The 22,344-nt window shown below is 40.8% G+C and overlaps 1 protein-coding gene across 1 annotated transcript in view; it reads left to right on the forward strand.

The window, feature by feature from the left end:
• LOC122412542 (probable serine/threonine-protein kinase dyrk2) overlaps positions 1–22,344 on the forward strand; it is a 193,927-nt gene that overhangs the window by 162,126 nt on the left and 9,457 nt on the right. Inside the window, exons 4-6 of the mRNA XM_043422146.1 lie at positions 20,027–20,168; positions 20,406–20,619; positions 22,083–22,181. Of these exons, the coding sequence (XP_043278081.1) occupies positions 20,027–20,168; positions 20,406–20,619; positions 22,083–22,181 (455 nt within the window). The remainder of the gene's footprint in view (positions 1–20,026; positions 20,169–20,405; positions 20,620–22,082; positions 22,182–22,344) is intronic.

Below are 22,344 nucleotides of genomic sequence, written 5' to 3' on the forward strand. Positions count from 1 at the left end.
CGGTTTTATTAAAAATCAGCGTGATTCAATAATTTCCCGTAAAAATATTTCGTTTGCTCTCCATCGATTTCTTCTTCAGCGACCGAAATCACCGAAGAATCGAATTCGGTTTAATTCAGTCGAATCATTCCCACAATTAATCATTCTCCAATACGAAAATATTTGCTTTCAGGCTTACAGCTGCTACACTGAGAAAAAAATGTTCGATTCAATAACAGTTTACGTTATTGGAAGAGTTTTCTTCGTTTAATTGCAATGTTTTCCAAGAGAATCAATCTGCAGTTTGATCTAAAACATTTCGTTGTTCCAATTACTTTTTTTTCCAGTGTACGTAATAATTTCCGAGCACAATTCTCCTCCGTCGCTTTTAAGGAGGGTGCATCACGAAATAAAAATAATCAGAATTTGATAAAATTTCGTGATAACATTCTTTGGCATCAAGTATACAAATACAATTTTTTTCAAATTTCTTTACCACATGGTTATCGAATAATTGAGCGTTAAATCGAAGTTCTTGTGCACGAGATGTATAATGTTAACTCCATTCTCATACACGTGAACTTTAGTGCTCGATTACTCGAGAGCTATGTGGTAAAAAATCTAAAAAAATTTACATTGTCTCACATATTTTTAAAGAATAGATTTACCAAATTTTATGAAATTCTTATAATTTTGAAATTCTTCATATCTTCAAGATGGTTTAGCATAGCACATTGTATCGTCGCGATCCACCCTCCTTAAAACGGTCTCGATGGAACTGAATTCGTCGCACCGTCGCGTTGAGATTTTCATCTCGATGGGTCAATATCGTTTGATTCGTCGTCTTCGAAAGTTCAATGTACCCGGACGAAAATGATCCGAGTTATTGCCAGCACTAGCAGCAGCATGCTCGCGGGAGAGTTCATGAAAATTTAAGTCCAGTAATTTCGCTCGTACGTGGAGTCAGCGCATGAAGCGTTACGTCCAGATTATTATTGTTATTGTTATTATTTTTATTATTATCATATGCTACACATGTATGCTCCATCTGGGCGAGTACTTGGTCGTCTCCGCGCTCGACATTGGTCATTGCTCTCGACATCCAATTATACGTAGCGAGACACGCCGCGAGAGGTACAAGGTCGTGGAACAATGTCATCGACCGGTAAATCTCTCATTTTTCTATCGCCGCAACCGTTTGCCACAAATTTCATCACTTTTGCCAAGATTTTCACACGCCCGCTGTCTTTATGGCTAAAAATAACGAAGAATTTTAGTCGTTATTTTCAATGTCCAAAATTATTTCAAATATCGACGAACTGGAGTCGGAAAGACTTTTCGAAACTTATTTTCGGTGTATTCAATCGACAGCGAATGAGTCCGGCAGTCGCCTGGAAATAAATTAAGCGTATTATTTCCATTTGAAATTTCTTTCGAGCGAAGAGCCAACACCGAAATGTTCTTACCCATTCGCCAAGGGACTTCGCTTCTGCTAGATTTTCTTGCACTCATATTTATTCAGGCTCTTGCATCGTTCGATATTGAGATACGAAAAATAATGGTGAAAGTTTGGAAATGCTTGGGAAAAGAGAAAAAAACGAAGAGCCATGGAACAGAGTTCATTCAATTTCAACACAATTGGAGTCCGATATTCCGCTTTTGCAAAGGAATATAATCGGAGAGTTTTATTTAGCGGAATTTACTATAGAAGCGTGACACACGTGACAGCTTGGAAATGATAAAAAAAGGATGAAAGTTAAATTGAGAGGATTAAAAATAAGGCTCGCGATCCTCTTATTTTCTTTGAGTCGTGGGTATTAGTGCGAATGGTTTTTCCCCCTTTCAAGAGGTATTTTTTCATCAAAAATGCGTTCAAACGAAGCTTTTTCCGCGGCTTGAGAATACTCGGAAAAATAAAGGTAGAGAAAAATATGGAGAAAGGAGAGTGGCACGGAGGGCAGAGGTGCACAAGACTCGCCTCTGTACAACGCTCCGCTCTCTATTGTTATTGCAAGCCCGCGGGCGTTCATTCCACAGTGCACATAACACGAGCGTATATGCATATGCATTAAACTCGCTGCCACTGAAGATCATCCTGAAACACGAGCGTATCCCTGCGCACGGAAAAGTGCAGTGGCGGGTTGAACCACTCTCGCGAAACTTTTTGTCCCACTTGAGAAACTGTGACGGTTTTCATTTTCAACGAGATTTTGTTATTTTCATGTCAGTCGAGCGCAGTCGGCACTCGGCTCGACGAGATTTCAACTCGATGAAATTTATGGTTTAATAGTTTAATGAAATTTCGATTATTTCGTCCTTTTAAAAGGGCTTTTGTTGAAGAAATTTCGCTCTTCGATCGCCCCGGAGCCTCTGAGTACCATTTCATTTTCTCAGCCCGCAATAACTCCTCGATATTCGATGTTCTTTAAGGAGAGATTAAAAGCGTGGAAAAAAAGTTACGTAACGGGACTCGAGCGGTCAGAGCGTCCAGGAGCAAAGTTCGAGTCGATACAAAACAACGTAATACGCTAGTTGGGTGGGGCGATAGATACGTACAGGTGCAAACCGAACAATGTGCAGTGTAGCGATGCATCCGTGAAGGGGTCATCGAACCATCGATACGCGTGTACCGCTCGGACATCACCGAAGGCCCCACAACGAGCTTTTTATATTACTTTTCCTGCTAATCTTCCAGCCTATCTGCAAAAGGAAATAAAATAAATAACTGCGGCCTGTTGAGTGCAGAGACAAATACTCCGCAGGTAACATGTGCTTGTGTATATAAACTTATAAACGCAGTCAAATGTGCCTGCACGGGGCTCGTTCGAGCACAAGTTTGCCAAGAAATTTATACCAGTCGTCGAAAAAACGTTTGCATTTTTCTCAACTCCACACTTCCTTCAATTCCATGCTCGAGGTATTTTAATAACGGAAATTCCTTTCTCATTTTTTTACCGATGCAACACACAAACATGGAGAAAATCCAAGTGAAAATAATTCTTCATTTTTCTTGCTTTCACATCCGATGGAAACTTTAAGGTATTCCTTACCCATTAACGTAGTTTTTGGTGGCCCAAATTCGGGCACTCGAAATTTGGACTGATCGTTGACCTCTGAGGAGACGCAGTTACATTGGAAAAGCTTCTGCTTCTGCTTTTAAGCATTCGGTAACTCTTTATTTTTATCGTCGCTGTGGATTCCTTAAATTTTTTTCAATCTGTGAGACAGTTTGTATCAGCAATTTAGAATTATTTAGCATATATCAATTATTGAATAGAAATGTGATGATGATGGAATCTCCGCATGAGCTTTGGTATAAATTTTACAATCTTTCAAGTTTTCATTTTTTTTTAAGTCCGTTGTTTGTATAATATTCGGCTTCGTGAAAGGAGTACCTTAAGAAGAGCGATTTCGTGTCAGTCTCTAACAAAGTTCGGACAATTTCGTCGGGCATTTGAATTCTTAATAAAAATAATAAAAAATTGAGATTTTCGATGAAAGTTTTGAGAACTTGGAGATCGGTTCGGAGCATCCTTGCACTCGGATTCGATATTTTCGTATTATTTTTAAATGGTCTCGTTGAGGAAGGAGTGTATAGGAGAGACGGGGCAGAGCATTGCCAATAATTATGGTGTCATTTCGGTCTGAAACGAGCGAAGCAAAGAAAGAAACAGTGACTGGGGCGAGTAGGACCGCGAGTTGAAGTCCGTTAGCAGGGGTTACGAGGTTGTGGTGCGCAGTGCACGTTTACGGCTAGGGGAATAATGATAAAATTTGTTCACGTTAGAGGTTCGGTGGCACCGGGAAAGGCTGAAAAGTGACAAGCGCCAAGAACTTCCGGAAAACGAAAAGCGTGCAGCGAACGTTTCGAACGGTCGTAAAAGCGTTGTCGGCTCGGCACTCGGCGGCCCTCGTGTCAACGAACTTGCTCAACAATTTTTCGCGGCCCTGGAAAAGCCCTGCGATATACCTTAGCAAATATTTTCGCGGTCTTTCCCTCGCAGCCATCTTTACATCGATATTTTTCCGTCAGACCGACTGCTCCAACTGAACATTTCGTCGATTCGTTCATTTCGGTTATTTAGTACTCAAATTACCCAAAAATAGAGCAGAGACACACCAGACCGGTTTCCTAGAGCGCCGAACTGCCCTTGCCAGATGAAAAAAATGTTTACGTGCCCGGGATCCCCCGGTTAGAATTCCTCGTGGCCCACCTGGTCTCTCTCCGACTATTTTTCGGCCCCCCTGCCCAGGAAACAACGTGGGAATCGTATCGGGCGAGCTGCCTCGCGCCATTACTCCGGAAATATTAAATTTCAATGTTCACACACAGCTTTCTGTGTACGTGTATATAGAAATAAACGCGTGTTGAGATGCGCCGTACATACGTGCTGAAATGTCGCTACGGGACAGGCTAAGAGCGATTCGATGGGTCGTGCACTCGTGCAACTATATAGCGACGAGCAGCCGATAATTATGGACTTCCGGACCACTCAACTGTCCTAATTCGAAACGTTCGATATAACAAGCTTGCATGCCCATGCGTTTGTGTGCAAGCGAGGTAACCTAATTTCTATTTGGCAATTATCAATCGAGCGTACGTGACAATCCCGCCATTATTTGATGCTTGTCTTGCGTTTTCGCCGGCGGAGAAACGAAAATTTCGAAATTTTCATTCGATCTTAATCACTGAACATGCGTGAACGAGATATTCGAATGAATTCCATACGTTAATCGTCGCGCGGAAGTACATGAAACATCGAAGCTCGTTAAATGACACGAAATCACTGGACATTGTGACATCAAATGAATAAACTCGTTTATGAGCCTTTCAGGAAAACTACAAATTATTTTTTCCTTTATGAAACCTATGCTGGGAAACAACCGATGGGTCGTTAATATTTTATCCACGTTTTTATTGCTCGTACCCACGTGGAATTTGTCGTTGAATCTACGAGGCTGTTAAAATACTCGAATTTTGTGATCGAAGATTATTGATCAGTTGGAGTTGACGGCTCCGACGAGAGAGTGATCGAGGAAGCGCGAGTACAAAAGCTCTGCTTTTCAAATTTTTCATCTCATGCTTTTATTGCACACCGAATCAGCCTGACGAACGATTTTCTGACTCCTAATCACACTAAAATTGGAATTTAAATAGTCAACAAAAATTGAATCGAAAAGTCTGAGCCTGCACCACTTTCCATTCATCGACGAAACAAACACTTGACAAATTCGAATGGAATTCGATTTAAATTCGGTTCCTCTCACTTCCTCGCTGTGCTAGCTCCCTTCATTCATTCTCCAGTATAATAAAATCTTTTGAAAACGGAGATCGCGATTGAGCAAAAAATATGTCTTACAACACATAGTAAAAGCTTTATTGACACGGCTTCCGTTCCAAGAGAGTCGTGTGATCGTCCCACGTGACTTCCGCTTACATCGATGCACTCGTACGTGTAGGCACCCTAATACACACATTTGCTAACGGATACAGCCATTCAGCTATCGATTCTATTGATGATAATAAAAAAAAAAAGAAGAAGAAAAAAAGTTGACAGACAACGATCGATTTTATGAATAGAAAAGATTAAAATAAGCATCTTCAAATGTGTATGCACGAGGGCTTTCTACTTTGAATCCCCGGAATGCATGACACTGAAGTTTGCAACGTTGGAGTCCAACGAAATGATGTGAAAAAACTCTCCAACAATTCCAGTAATTCTCCAATTCTGTTACCTGCCTAATTAGCAACCCGTAGATTTCCAGTAAACACCAATGATTCGTGAAATAAAAAATTGGTGAATCGCAAGTGCTATTTTCGTTAATTTCGTTGGACTCCAACGTTGCAGACTGCTTCAGCGTCGTCGGAATGCGAGTTCCTGGCCCGCAGGTACCGCATTTTTTTGGTCGAATTCCAAGCATTTAAAACCCTCTTTTAAATTATTTTTTGCACTCACCGAGATTCCGTTGATAATGCAATTTTCGAAAATGTAAAATTTTCATAAATTCTCTCCGGGAAAAGGCCGTACGGACGTTTCACTTATCGCCGGGTCTCTTTCGTCGCTCACGATGCATTTCCATATTCACGCAGCTGGAATACGAAATATACTTGTAAAACTTATATACGGGGGCGAATCATACGTACGTGCATAGGAATGCGTTTCTCGAGTTGCCTTGTTTGCCTCCGAGTCTTGCCGGCTCTCCTTCTCTCTCACTCTCTCTCTGTCGGAGATCTGCGATATTCCCTTCCCCCTTATCGAGACTCAGGATAACGCGAACAATGATGAATAAAATTAATTGGCACTCGTGATTCAGTAATGAAAATCGGAGATTAACAAATTGATGTGTGAAAACGTGATATTCACGAGCTGAAAGATTCTCGCATTTCATTTGCATTCGAATTTATAAAAAAATCCATTTTTTTCGAGTCCCGAAATATTCAGAAATTTGTGGCCAAATGATCGGTCCGAAAGGAGTCTCGTTTTTATCGAAATTTCTCGATAAATTTAGCCTCGCCAATGGGCCGCATTGGAATTACAAAAATCCGGAAACTTCTAGAAAGTTTTAACGGTAACTCGGAGATAATCCTGTTGATGGGAAGACGACACGAAGCCAGACGACTCGCAGACGAGAAATTTGATGTCAGTTATTTCTGTCTCGTCGTGAAAATACCTTTTTTTTTCTTTTTACAATGCAATGATTGAAGCTCCTGCGACGAGCTTCGCTGCATTCGCTGCTGGAGTTGCGAGCTTTTTACCCACTGCGTTCTGCGTGATTGACATTATGCTTAAAACTCACATATAGACGAGATGGAAAATGCAAATTTTTTGTTGTCTGCCACTTAATGTCTCGTCACAAGAAAACATGCGATCGTCGTGTATTCTCGTTACCGGAGTCAACGCTCGTTCCTCCAGATCCGACTCCTTCTCCACTCGGCCCTCATTTTTCCCCACTTTTCTCTCGTTTCCCCATGTTTTTCTTGAATTCCACGATAAATTGCCTGGATCCCATCCAAACTATCACAGCTCCCTCGCAACTTCTCGAGACTCGAGCTCCGTTTCTTTCTCGCTCGCACGCCTCCTTGGAAACTTGAATGCGACCGAGTACGATTCTATATCGATCTTGTGTATGCGCTCTGACAATCTACCGAGAGCAGACTCCACTTTTTATCGAATCAATCATTTTCCTTGAACTATTTTCTCGATTGTATCATTACTTGACACACCGCTGGCTCCTATCGAATTCATACTTCTCGCGGACCCTCATTTACTCAAGGATTGCCAATGAGGCCGATAATAATCGACAAACTATTCTTAGGATTAAGAGTAAAGATCGCAAAGCTATTTCCTAAAGTTGTGATCAATTGGACCGGGATTTATTGATTCACTGAACCGGAAGCGCTCGTTTCAGCAAACGTCATTCTTTCGAATTCGACTTTGGAACTCGAATCGTCAGTTCGAATAGACCGAATAAAAAATAAAATGCAATTTGGTAGAAAAATTTTTTTTTTTTTTTTTTTTTTTTTTTCTCTCTTTTCCAGTTTTTTAACTATAAGCTGCCATTGTTTTGGCATTCAATAGTTTTTTTTTTTTTTTTTTTTTTTTTTTTTAGCGCTTTCTTTTCTTTTCATTTAGAGGGTAAATCCATTGATTTTCACTACTCTATTTTACACTTTTGTTTTTGAATACACCATACTTCCATACATTCATGCTTACATGCATAGATACATTCATTCGCACACATATACAATTTGCGCTACAACTGCATGTTTACAAAGCGTGGAACCTCCGTCGTAGATCCACCGGTTTGAACCTTTTGAGCCTTCGAGTGATGTTTTCTCTGTTGAGGAGGTTCTGTGCTAGGTCGTTTGGGTGGCTCGCGAGCCTCTGTTCGTAGCTTGCGCATAAATTTGAAGCTGTAGTCTTCACAGTTTCGATCTCGAGGTCTTTGTGGAGATCGGCGTTTGTGATGTACCAGGGTGCGTTGGCCATCGTTCTGAGAGCTTTCGATTGAAATCTCTGTAGGATCTCGATGTTGGAATTGCTTGAGGTTCCCCACAGTTGTATGCCATATGTCCAAATGGGCCTTAGGATTGCTTTGTAAACCACAACCTTATTCCAGAGCGACAGTTTTGACTTCTTGCCCAGGAGCCAATACATTTTACGGAATCTTACATCCAGTTCTTTTCTTTTTTTCCTAATGTGGTTGGCCCACGTGAGCCTTCTGTCAAAGTGCAAACCAAGATACTTTACTTCGCTGACAGATCGCAAAGCTATTTCCTAAAGTTGTGATCAATTGGACCGGGATTTATTGATTCACTGAACCGGAAGCGCTCGTTTCAGCAAACGTCATTCTTTCGAATTCGACTTTGGAACTCGAATCGTCAGTTCGAATAGACCGAATAAAAAATAAAATGCAATTTGGTAGAAAAATGAATGAAAATCTTGAAAATTTTGAATTTTCTCGATGAATTTAAACGGAAATGGTCGTTTCTACGCGAGCATAAATTCAGCAGGCCCGACCAATAGTAATTAACAGCACTTTCACATCGAGAACTCGCGAAAAATATTTTCGAAAGCTCAAAGTGGGTTCTCGATGGACGAGTCTGTAGCAAAATCGCCTTAATCAGAGTCCGTGGAAAACAAGCGTCCGGTTATGGGCTACTTCAACACATAAATAAGGTGGCCCCAGTAGCCTCGTGTACTTTGAATGTACGTACGAGATATTATTGTGTCTCTTTGGTTCTCGAGGAGCGTGAACGCGCGCGCGGGCAAGGAACGCGATCTCGTGTGGCATTCCAAATGCAGTTTGTAACACGTGTTCGTTTCGGAACACGTGTGTGCTCTGTGTGGAGACACGTGAGCTACAGAAAACGCTGTGGCGTGAGATTTTTCTCTTACATTTCGTAGCAGCTTCGCCCGACATCCGGTTTCAAGATATACGAACGCGTACGCAGGCTGGCACGCGGAAAGCGATGCGATCGAGATTATTGTGAGGACGAGACGAGTGAAGAGATCTGAGTCGATGTAAACTTGAATTCGTCAATTTGAAGAGTGTCAATTCTTGAAATTTCTTGGGCGTGAGCTCAAGATTGTCAAACTTTGGAGCCTCCCCTTCGTCCGTCAACGGCTCTAGTCACGCCCGACGATGTATCGACGGCGAGGGACACTTCTTTTTATCTTTATCTCCGTGTTAGGGTGAGAAGGAGGCATAAAAAGTTTGCCTCAAATTTTCCAAGTGTTCGGCTCACTCTATCGACGATCCAAACGCTTCGCCCTCCCTCGGAGCTATCCAATTACCCGAAAATCGGGGGAAAGGGGAGCCCCTAATTAGTTGCGCTCTGTATTCAAGCACCGAACACGTAATTCGAGACCCAAAGTTAGCCGTCAAGATTTTTTGTCGGCAAGTCTTCAGGCTTCGTATCCTAAGGGAAAACGTTGGGACGATTATCATTTTCGGATCCGTCCGCTGAGGAAAAGCACCGTGATTTTTCGACATTCGTTCGAGAACGTCTCGGGATTTGTTCGGTGAGAAAGTCTTCACGATCCACTGCCATTGTTTACTCAACGTCGCTATGAAAATTTCCCTCGGGTTTTTTCTTCGCTAATAATTCGCTGTTTTGTGAAATTATTTTTATTTACTCGCCAATGTTTATCTTTCGATCTCTCCAGTTCCGGTTTTTCCATCCATCCTTATTATTCTCTCTCTCTCTCTCTCTCTTTCTCCACCGATCCCGTGTTCCAAGGGACGTTGGTACACTGCTTTTTTATGCTTCGCTAGATTTTTCTCCAGTGATTTTTCTCGGAACAAACAATCTCGTATCCGGGCAAGATCTCCTTTGAAAAAAGCTCCGTTGAGGGAATTTAAGCGCGTTCTAAATCCGATGTAGGTATGGAGTACAGCGGGTATGTGGAGTACGTGTTTTATGTACATATATATTAAGGAGCCTTTGGAGTATGCGCCTCATCTCGATGCGAACTCGAAGAGGTTTTATATACGACACGGCTCCGTACCCAAAGTGGGAATGGTACGAGTGCAATGTCGTCTCGTCTCGCCTTTTACGTTCACCCCTAAGGTTTCATCGCCTTATTAAGATCCCCCTCGGTGTCCGGCATCCAAAGAGAAAGAGAGAGAGAGAGAGATAGGGAGAAAGAGAAAAACAGTTAAATTCGTACTTGCTACTTGAATCTCGAAAGAAGCTCGGAAAACCGGAACTCTCGGACTCCGAGTTTCTTTCAAACACATTTATCTCGTTACGCATCCGTCCTGCTCGAACAACAAACCTCACGAGATGACGAGCACCAGACTCGGCGCTCGTCTCGTGCGAATTTCGGTGTATTCGCGTAGACATTCGTTGTTGAGCTTATTCAGGAATCGCTCGTGATCTATTTTTAACGATTTTTTTTTCAATGTTTCAAAATCGTCGTTTCGGTCCTCTTTTTTTCTTCGTTTTTTCTTTTTGTGTTCTCGATTCTTATCATGAAAAATCTCATTTTTTGACCGAATCCTCTGGAATTTTGAGAACAAATTTGTCTTCAGAATCATGGTTTTTTGGCATATTTTCGGTTTGAAAAAATTTGGTAACGTTCGTCGAAAAGAAGCGTTCGCGTCGTCAAAAAGTTGAGCTTACTCGTTTGAAAGATTCTTGAAAAGGCGCTCTGATCGCCAGAAAATAGCGAGTACAATTCCGGTTTGTTGGACGATCGCTCGTGTCGCTCGTGGGCACGAACGCTCCCGATTTTTAAAGGGGCAAGTATAGGAACGAGAGATTACGACGAAGTGGGTTCAGGAACAACTGGGTCAGTGATAGCGACGCGCCGCCGTTCTCGTCGTTCAAATATTTGTCGCGAGTTTTCCAGCCTTCGGAAAGAAAAAAAAAATTATTAAAAAATATTCTCATGACGAGATGGTATTTGAAATTTTATCGAATGTAAATTATTTTCGAAAAATATCAATGTTCACTTCGGTCAGCTGAGGAAATTGTCATTCCAACGGGCTCTGATGATAAGGTCTTTCAATTGAGAATAAAACAGGGATAAACTGCATGAATAAAAACGAAAATCGTATCAAGCTTCTCAAGGGCCTATTACGGATGTATTTACAAATATATTTTCTATCGCGAATCGCGATAGTCTCATTTGCGAGCAAGCACCAGTAAGGCCGAAGCCGATCGAAGGTGCTACTCGAATTTATTCCGAAGCACCGGACACTTTTATCGGTTTACTCGAATCTCGTTCGCTCGCTCGTTCTTATCGCGCTTACATTAACAGACCGTGGAGAAGAGTGTCTGACAAAACGCTTTTACCGCGCGGCTCGTGCGAACCGATTTGTCGATTATTATCGATATTGTCGTACAAATCGGATCGCGCGACGCGAGCCGAATAAAATGGGTCGTTGAACATCATTCATCTTTCACATCCTGTTCACGTAATACGCGCTGTATTACGTTCTCATTTTCTTTGAGATACTCGCGATAAGGAGTTGAGAAACGCGCGTGTCAAGAGTAACATCGCGGATAACAGTTTTGGGAAAAAAACGATGGCTCGACTGGTTCGACGTTTGAAGCTGAAACGAGAGTCATTAGAATTAGGAAGGTCGGTCGATTTTCGAAAATCGTCGAGTTTTTTTCCCCCTTTTCACTCTCTTTGACGAGCAATTAGCTCCAGTCGAATGGTTTTGTAACATAGAGCTCACGGAGAGCGATTGGCAACGTTCGTTTTCAATGAATGAGCCGCTTCGTCGATGCTCCGAACGTTTGTGTTTTCCTATTTATATGAGACTTTACGATGCGAGATTTTTATTCATCGTGTTCACTCGAACGTTGCGAGCTGCGCGAACGAGCAGCGTCCGAACTGGCCAACAAAAGGGCTCGAGCAATTCACACGCTTTTAAATCCCGCATTAGGACATAGAATTTTCGCGATTTTATCAACCGTCCGACTTTTCAATGATCGATATTTTCTGTCGCTCTGTGCGAACGGCAGGACTCGAGAGCGCCGCTCGACTTGGCCGACACCATTTATTTTCGTCGACTTTCAAGTTGCGCGACGCTTCTTTTCGAACGACCAATGTTTAATAGGCGTCGAGACGAAACGAACCGCGCGTCATCCCACTTGATTTATCTCCGCCGTGTTCTCCAATCACTTATACACGAACGCACATACATTTGTTCCCTTACATTTATGACCGCGCAGCGAAACAAGATTTATTGGTATTAATTGGTACGAATTTGCTAGACGATCAACCCTTGACGCGAGTCAGCAACGTTTTTTTCACGCGCTCTATACGCGTCTAAACAAACGAATCTCAACGATTTTCCCGAGGGAATTTCAATCGGAATATTTCGAGTTGTGATCAAGGGCTCATTGCATCGAAATACGAATACTCGCGTGCACGAAACGATTTTCTTAAGAAAGCCTTGAAATTTACACAGAGTTTATGGGTAGTCGAATGACACGCGTATCAAATTTTAAAGGGTTCGTCTTATTGGTTATTAAGATGAACGTGCTTAAATATGAAGAAAAATACACATCATTGTAGGGACTATGCGTAAAAAAACGTTTATCTTTCCATATTCGTATAACCTCACACTTGCTTATTTCGGCATTTTGTTTCTTCTTGGCTGGGGCCATTGCTGTGATAGCCTTTTGTCTTTTTATTAATGTTTTTTTTTTATCCATTTCCGTTTGTGTTTTCCCTTTGCGCTCTCTAAAGCGATTTTTTACATAAAAAACTGTAGTATTTTCGCCAGGGACGAATGAAATTTGGGGTTCGGTCGGTGATGGATCCTCGATTAATTAATGGCTTGTAATTTCATTCGCCAAAAGATAAGTTGAAAAAATGTATTTACAATTTCGAATGAACAACTCTGACATTAATTTAAAGTGATTATATTTTTAATTGGAAAGTAAAAATCGATGCAATTTATACACCCATCATAAAATACGATCGTTCGGGTATGATCTACCTTAATAATGGAATGAAAACGGAATCGAAACTCTTCGATTAGCATCGAGAACAATCGCTCGTCGTATCGATTACTATTTTATTCGTTTGTTTCCTTTCGCTACGCTGGAGAATTTCTTTCGTTCCTTATTCGAATCGCTCGCAACGCAAGCGATCCGATAAAAAGCAACGTTTAATTCATCGACTCATCCATTTGCATAAAAATTTATCTCACGTTCAGGTAGAAGGGGGAATAAAAAGAAGCGAAGAGCACGCGTTCAATTGTGCACATTTCTCGGATTAACTTCGAGCGACTTTCGCACGGATCACAATTGGAGAAATTCAATGATTCCCGCAATTGTGGGCACACCGCACGTTCGTTTGTGCTAACTCATTGGAAAAGTGTTGTACGACTGACCTAATCGGGCTCGTCTCAACGGAGACACGTGAATGAAACGTTTTTTAAACACAAAATCCTCACGAGAAAATCACGCCGATTGAAACTAACGCTCTTCGATCCTCATTTCCATTCTTTCTAATAATTTCTTATTGGAATTCATTATCTTGAGAATTTCGAGAACAAACAATCCACAAAATTATCGAGATAAAACGAACCCAACGAAACGAGCTTCTCTCAAACTTTCACAACTTCTTAAACTTCTCACTACAACTGTACGGAAACAAAAGGCAAGCTGCAAACGAGAGTAGATAAAAAAAACATTTCCGTTTCTCTGAATGGGACCATGATTCTTTGCAATGTTCAACCTCCATCGTCGTTCACGCACGAAAAGTTTTCTTTAATCGAAAATTTCGTCTCGAAACGAGTACAAAATAAAATGAAGTTCATCAAATTCATCGTTCGATCAGTCTTCGCACGAGTATTTCGAAATCTGTCTGTACTACAAGAATAACGAAGCACCACCTTAAACTTTAAGGCCTTATACACACTTGTGATGGGCAGAAAAATCGAAATTTTTTTTATTAGATATTCAAATACAATGTCTGAAGAATATTCTCACCAAATTTCATAAAGATCGTAGTATTAGATTCGTTACAATGGTTATTTCAATCAACCGTCCATTTATTTCAACCAACGACCTATTTATTATAACAATAGCTAGGGCCTGGACGAAATATTTCGTATTTTGTTGAAAAAAAAATTGTAACAACAAAAAAACCGAAAATTTAGCGCCTCAAAAAAGGAATTTTTTGTTAAAACTGTCGCAATTTTTTGTTAAATCAAAATTTTTACCAATCCGCCGTCCAGGCCCGAGCTATTATTATAATAAATAAGTGGTATAAATTTGGCATGGATCGGATTAATAGTTTTTTAGTTATCACGTCCACCGCAACTGATGCTCAAAAAAGTTGCTACCGGAATACAGCTGGAGTTGGGCCATTTTGAGAAATTGTTCGATAAAAAAATTGTACAAGTACATGAACGTATGTACTGATCAATGTCGTTCGCAGTTTTTCAATAAACATTTATTTTCTTGTCGAAAAAAATGAATAAAATCACGTTTTATCGCCCGCTGCAAGTGTACATGAGGCCTTAATATCGCGTTTTAAAATTCTGGCGTTTTGAGTTGAGGTCACGCTGCGAGATATCAGAACCTAAGATATTTTTTAAAAAAACCATGTAAATTCACAATGGTCCCGTATGTTACGTAAATTTAGTCAACGATGGAGATTAAATTGAGGATCTTTCGGCCACTATGTGTTATTTTCTCAATTGTGTTGTATATCAGGCCTACCCGCACGTAAGCCAATCGGACGTTCGAAAATCTCTTCCTTCGAGCGTATTTATACGCATAAATGTAACTTTTTTTCTTTCTTTTTTAACGACTCATTGACGTTTGTGATGTTCGGATAGAATTTACGTGCGGGTCTACCTGAACACACAAAGAGATCGAGATACCAGCAGAAATTGAGTAGACAGAGAGCAGGAGAGAGTGAAAGAGGGCGATGAAGTTCAGAGAGAGAGAGAGAGAGAGAGCGAGAGAGTGAAAAGCGTTCAAAAGTCATAGCCATTGTAGAAGCGTGAAAGGATTTTCAGGGCGTGCGCGCATCTCTGTTTCTTAAAATGCATTCATGTTAAACGCTTCGAAGAAGAAGAGTGAGAGTAACGATTATCTGGACGTTGTGCGTCTGTACATATGTAAAGCAGAGTCGGAAAGCGTTGTAGAGCATTCCTCGTGGAAAAACTGTCCGAAGAAAGTTCGAATGGATATTAATCAGCGCCTCGTAAATACACGCCTCGCCCATTTAAATAATTAGAGAAGAATTTCCTCGACGTGGTCTCGTTAGAATAAATAAAACAGAACATTCAAATGCTGCTCGAGATGAATTTCCATAAGGAAATGAATTTTGGAATTACTTTCTACGATAATAATATTGATTAATTATTATTTTCGATTGTTATCCCAGAGGATTTGAAGATCGGAAAAAAAGATTACGATTCGTCATATTCGAGTTGTCGGACGATCATCGCCCGAATACTTTCTCCATAAGCCAGCTGAAAATGGTTCTCGATGTAACGAACGTAAGAATGTCTCGGGGAGGCATCGAGAGAGATGAGCTCCCACAGTGAAAAGCTTCGACGGAAGGAAAAAAGTTGGCAAAGCGTACTTTTGCCAAGTGGAAACGAAAAAATCGAGCAAATTTTTTTCATCAAGATAAAAGGAATTTCGGATCTTCGGGCGCGAGACGCGAAAAAACAGACTTCGCGTCCGAAACACTAACCCAAACAGAATTACCGTCCGGCTAAAAGCTTTCCCGTCAAAAAAAAAAAGTAGGTTGCGAAGTAGATTTCGATCTGGTAAAAAAAAGGAATAAAAAAAAAAAAAAACCCTGGCAAGTGTTGAGAAATCGAGGTTCGAGGCTCCTCTAATCCCAAGTGATTCGCACCAATTTCCACAATTCATTGATCACCGCGAGATCACTCGAAAATAAACGAAGAATCGAGTGAAATCTAAAACAACCACGTTTTCCGAGGCATTTTCTTTCGTCATTGAATTTTTTTCAAACCCCCCACTCCCCTCCACCGCCAGTTTCATTCAGCCTGGTCGAGGCGAAATGCACAAGCTTTGTAACGCAGCATCGAGCCAAGCTCCGCTTTGTATACGCGGATAATAACTCTCGCCGAGCTTGGCGAGCTTCCGTTCCGCTGTAATGAACCCAACGTTGACGTCGACGCGATGGGTACGATCCTTTTGCACGCGTAGGGACGACATCGGCGACACCCACGTGTCTTTCATTCTCTCCAATATGTTGACGTTTATTATCGTATACACATACCCTTTTCAAGTGGGTGTAGAAGCTCGTCTCGTTCTCTGGCTACGGTATTTAGAGATACGACAACACTCGCAGCAGTAGGCGAGAGAAAAGGCCAATGCATACTTTGATTCGTATCTACACGGGTCATTCCTTGACTATCCAATTGATTTCCGCTTTCGAGTGGTGCGATCGATCGATCATTAGATTCCGATACCTCTCTATTTTGCTTTCGACAATTGAAGTTGCTTCACGCACGCGAGGAAGTCAGTTGAGTAACGTCATTTCAAAACGTCCGTCACGAACCTTTCGTAGTAATAATTGTTCAAGTTTTGTTGTCACTCAGACGTCAAAGTTGGCGTTGAACGACAAAATTTCAAAACTTTCATCCCAATTATTGTTCAGAACTGAAGAAATTTGAACGCGATCGAAAGTGCTTCCGCGTCACTGTCAACTCCCAATTCGAAATAATAACGACGTTTTTTTATCATCTACTTTTCGACGAGTCACCCCCACGGAGTCGAGTCACCGTTCGAATCGAAAGTTAAAATCGAAATGAATATTACCCGTTCGAATAACTCTGAGAAATTGAGAGTGGACGATTTTTTATTGAATTTCCAATGTGTTTATGACATAGCTCCACTGGCACTCAAACCAGTAACGAGAGACACGCTTTTACACCTACGTATTTCGTCGCATATGTCTCTATAGACGCGCCAGATGCATTAGAAAGGTGCAACACGAGGGCCACCGATGCAGCGTGCTGTACGAAGGAGTGTGTACTGTGATGATCCACAAGGCAAACCGCATTACTCTCCCCGTGTTGAGGAATAATTACGTTTCTATAATACATGGAGAGTCTCGTGTTGCCACGGGAGAACCGACCGACTCTTTGGTCACTGTGTGGCATGCTTTCAGCCTGGAATTTCATCAACCGCATTTGTGGTACCGTTTAATACTTCGTAGCGATGCGCTCTTGCATATTGACGAGTTATAAATATTATAAGCTCGACGTGCAATGTTTTTATCACGACCATTTACGAGCTTTCAATTTACACGGATTTCGCATATTTTAACAAATTCAATGACACTGAAGTTTGCAACGTAGGAGTCCAACGAAATGGGGTAAAAAATCCTCCAATAATAATTGCAGTAATTCTCCAATTTCGTTCCCTGCCGAGTTTCATTCGAATTTGGGAATAAAATTTGTTCAAAATTTGTTGCTCGCGACCATTTTTTCGATCAATTCGTTAATTGCTATGAAATTCGCGACCGATTCGAGGCTCACGAATGGAAATTTGGCTTCCGTCGGTTCGTGTCCTTAACGTCAGTAGAAATGCAGAAAATTGGAAATAACGAACCCCAAAAAACTGATTGGCAGAGGCCAAGATCCAAGAGTTGATAAATAAGAAAACGAATTTTGCAGCATTCCAACGCGATGCAACTCTCAACTCAATGTATAGCTGCTCCAAAAATGTCCAATACAACGGTGATAATTGGGCGAAATGTTGAGCAATACGAATTCGAATTGCATCGATATCGCCATTGTTGCGATTCAACTTTTTGGTCAATTTAAATGGAACTTTCGGGGCATTTTGATTATTAGGTCATTGTGCTTGAATTTCAAAGGATAAATGGAGCACGCCACAAAAGCTGTCGTTGGGCTCGTCCAATATCAGAAACGTTTACTTTTACGAATGTATACATATATTTGTTAACATGTATACACACGTTGTATGCAAATGTCTTGGGATTGCTTTCAATTTCAATTCAACTCTCCCGAGTCTTTTCCTTCTCCTCTCCCTGCCTGCCTCCTCTTTCGCTCTTTTCTCCGTCAGCTGTGCTTGGTTTATTCACCCTAACGATTTTTTCTTATTAATACACTCTTGATAATAAAACTCGGTATGTATCGCGCGCACAGTCCGATGTACATGATGTTTATATAGTGTAACAGCGGACAATAGCGTCTGCCAGTTTCTATGCTCGTTCTTTTCCTCCTTCTCGATTTGGCCCCGTTCTCAGTCTCCGTTCTCTCGCTCTGACTCCCTCACTTTTTCCTTTATTACTCGCGTGCGCTATCTTAACGAATGAATTACCCATCGACCAAACGTTCCGCAAAAAGTGATCGGTTTCTTAACCACCCATAAATTATCACGAACAATCCAATAATTGACAGCTTCGATAGTAAACTCATTGTTGCGTCGCGCACCAACAAGAGAGCGTCCAAATCGTAATGAATATCAACCTTTATGGATTTAATCTCTCACCGAGCCTTTACAACTTGCGATTGCGTTCCAGCTTCCCTCCTGTCGGTGCTTTTGCTACATTGTTTCGTTCAATCGTTTGTCAAATGAAAGTGAAGAATCTTGTTGAAAAATGACCTTTCTGACGGTCAATTTTTTCAAATTTTCCTACTTCTTTTTAGACACTATCACCAACGATAGAAAGAGACTTGAGAAAAGATTAACTTCCGATCCGTTCGTAACGCGTCAGCATGCATTTTTTTATCGGTAATCTCGATAACGGTAAGAATAGAAATAACGAAAATTTCATTACTCAGCAATAGAATGAAGCTTCGCCTCAGAAGGATGATGCCAAATGAAATTCTCGAGGGCCAAAGTAAACTTTGAACGAGCTGACAGATATGCTTAATGAAATTTGAGAAATGTTGTGCCACGAGATTGAAAAGAGCAATGGGGTGGACGAGAAAATGTAAAATTCGCACGAGGTTTTTATTCTTCTTTTGGGTCGAGTGTTTAATCCTCTTGGATGTTTCTGGCACTTGGTCGCGAATAATTTCGAGGTATATTCTTGTGAGTTAAAAAGACGGGAGAGAAGAGAGAGAGAATGAGAAAATCGCAGGAGTGTTAGGTCGCAAAGAAGCAAGGGGTTTCCTCTCAGGATCGATAGGTCTCTGAGGACACGAGTGGAATTGTATTCACGTGTGTTCAAAGTGAGAATGTATGTGTGTGCTAGCTACGAGGAATCGTGGCTTTCTGGTCGTTCTATCCCGTTCCATTTTCGCCCAGATCTCTCGAAAAACACCTCTGCTCCACCTTGTAATGGAAAAGTTTGTAATCTACTGGCTTCGCCACACCGAACCACTGTAGATATATGAACGTATGTAGAGAGCTGTCTCTTCTCGACACTTTAATAAAGATAGAGAGACTCGAACTCTCTGAGAAGGAGAGAAAGAGAGAGAGAGAGAGAGAGAGAGGGAGGGAAAGAAAGTCTGGGTGGCATTAACGCGAAAGCATTTTTCGTCATTAGACACTGGAACACCCTGCATACATTCTCGGATGCCAGGAAAATAAAGTACACTCTGTGGGCTCCAATATCCTGATCTTGAGGAACGACGAATGTGTTTCGACACGTATTTAGAACTGCAGCTTTCACGATTTCCATTATTTTTACTTTTCTCCCTTAAATTTTTGCTTTTCATTGGATTTATGCTTGGAACTTTCGCCTTTAAATTCGCTACGAAATGGAAAATGGGAAAGGGAATGAAAATCCGACTGACAAAAATATCAACCAACAATATCGACCAACAAAAGCCATTTTTGTTGTTTAATTTTGCTTTCGATCGAACGACATCGTGTTGATTCCCCTCGTTATTTGCGGCTCAAACGAACCAGCGATTTCCCTGAGGCTTGTGAAAAAAATTGTCGAGTTTTATAAAATAACGATATTCCCTTGAAGGGGTTGAAAACGCGAACGTTGATAAAATCGTCTCAAAGTTGCAGACGCTTTTTTCGTCCAGTCTCCTATGCAATACGTGACTTTGAACTCCCGCATTAATCTTTTTCGTTTTGTGCTTCGTTTTTTTACAGAAATTGCCGTCTCTCGGTGGCAGCAAAGCATCGCGTGTCGACAGCACCGATAACAACAATGCGAATCACTCAACCTCCAACAATATTCACAATTTGCCGATCCACGATCCCCTCAACACGAATTCGCACGTCGATGCATATGGTGAGACATTTATTCAAAGTTTTCATTTCAAAATCCCTTCATTTTGTTCATTTTTTATCAAATTTACCTACGATTAGCAGTTAACAATAATTAAAAAAATTTCAATGCCATTTTACTTTCATGTTTATTTGCGTGCACATTAAATCCACCGATTTGATAAATTCCATCGTTTTTTGATAGCTTTGACACATAAAACGGTTGCTTTTCATATTTCGACTTTTTTTTCGCATTAACCAGGTCGGAGACTACCAATGACCCCGCAGGAGGCGACCAAGTACTACGGTTCACGTCTGACCGAGTACGAGCGTACTGAAATCGAAAAATACTCGGAAATCTGGTACTTGGGATTGTCCGCGCGAAAAATCTACGGCGAAGAGTTGTCCGAAAACAGTGGCTACGACGACGATACCGGAAGTTACTACAAGATACCCCATGATCACATCTCTTACAGGTAATACGAACGATGGAATTGATTAACCACTTGAAAAAAAAAAAAACATCGAATCATATCAACTCGGTACTAAAAATTATTATGTCGTTGGACTTCAACGAAATTTGAAAAAAATAAAATTTTCGATTCACCTCTTCTTTATTTCACGAATCACTTCGCGAGGTCAAAAAAGGAAGACATGCCAAGTTTGGTCGATAAATTCGTTCCGAAACACCCCCATTTCGGTTCGAAAATTTTAAAAAACGAAAAAATGACCTCCCACGATGGGTTCGAAACATGTTTCATGCGATTCTGAGTCGATTTAGACAAAGTTGTAATGACCGAAAAAAAAAATTTCGAAGGCAATAGACTATGAAAAAATTCTGAGATTCGAAAATTTCGAAATTTTTCGAAAATCGTGAAAATCGAAAAAATTACCTCCCACGATGGGTTCGAAACATGTTTCACGCGATTCTGAGTCAAATGAGACAAAGTTGTAATGACCGAAAAAAAAAATTTCGAAGGCAATAACTATGAAAAAATTCCGAGATTCGAAAATTTCGAAATTTTTCGAAAATCGAAAAAATGACTTCCCACGATGGGTTCGCAACATGTTTCACGCGATTCTGAGTCGAATGAGACAAAAGTGTAATGACCACGTTTTCCCCGTTTGAATCGGCCATATTTTTTTTTTCTTAATGTTTAATCGGAATTTTGAGCTAATATTCACCCAGAGCATAAAATTCTACGTCGATATATCTCAAAACAAAATTTTTTCAACGGCTATAACACAAAAAATAATCGCGTTGAATGTTTGGTTAAAAAAACGGGAGGCTCGGACGTTAATGGGTTAAAAAACACCCACGGAACACAATGTTCTGAAGCAAATTTTCCAATCAATCGTGGTAAGTCCCTCTGTTTCTGCCTCGAGAAGCAAATCGTGAATAAAAAAAAAATAAGAATAATCATTTGTCTTAAAATTCCGCTTCGGGACGGCTTTGTCGATAATAATTGTATCCTTATGACGGGGGTATTCCGGAACGAATATTTCGACCAAATTTGGCACGTCTTCTTTTTATGTCCTCACGAAGTGATTCGTGTAATAAAAAAGAGGTAAGTGCCCATAGGTCTCACGGTTCCCTTTTGAGTCAGCTGTATGTCAAAAATTTCAACCCCCGAAATGGGAGTGTTCCGGAACGAATTTTTCGACCAAACTTGGCATGTCTTCCTTTTTTGACCTCGCGAAGTGATTCGTGAAATAAAAAAGAGGTGAATCGAATTTTTTTTTTTTTCTTTTTTCAATTTCATTGAAGTCCAACGTTGGGAACTTCAGCGACATAAATTATTTCTATAAACACTTTTTTAAGTTGTAAAATCACCGAACCCTCGTTTATCATAATTTTTTTATAAAAAACTCGAACAAACCTGAACAACCTGACAACGTGAGATAAATTATGTACTCATTTATTGCTTTCTAATTGCAGATACGAAATTTTGGAGGTAATAGGAAAAGGAAGCTTCGGTCAAGTGATAAGGGCTCTGGACCATAAAACAGGACAACATATCGCCATCAAAATAATCAGGTACTTAGAAACAATGAATATTGCGTCACGTCTCGACAATGAACGATCCATCAACGAGACAATGTACGAATCAATCAGTCGAGGTTAAAGCCAATTGATTTCCAACGTCATTGCACCAATACGTTACTGCATTATTCACTTATATGTCTATATTTCATACGTA

The sequence above is a fragment of the Venturia canescens genome, chromosome 6, assembly GCF_019457755.1.
Source record: "Venturia canescens isolate UGA chromosome 6, ASM1945775v1, whole genome shotgun sequence".
Classification (NCBI taxonomy): Eukaryota; Metazoa; Arthropoda; class Insecta; order Hymenoptera; family Ichneumonidae; genus Venturia; species Venturia canescens.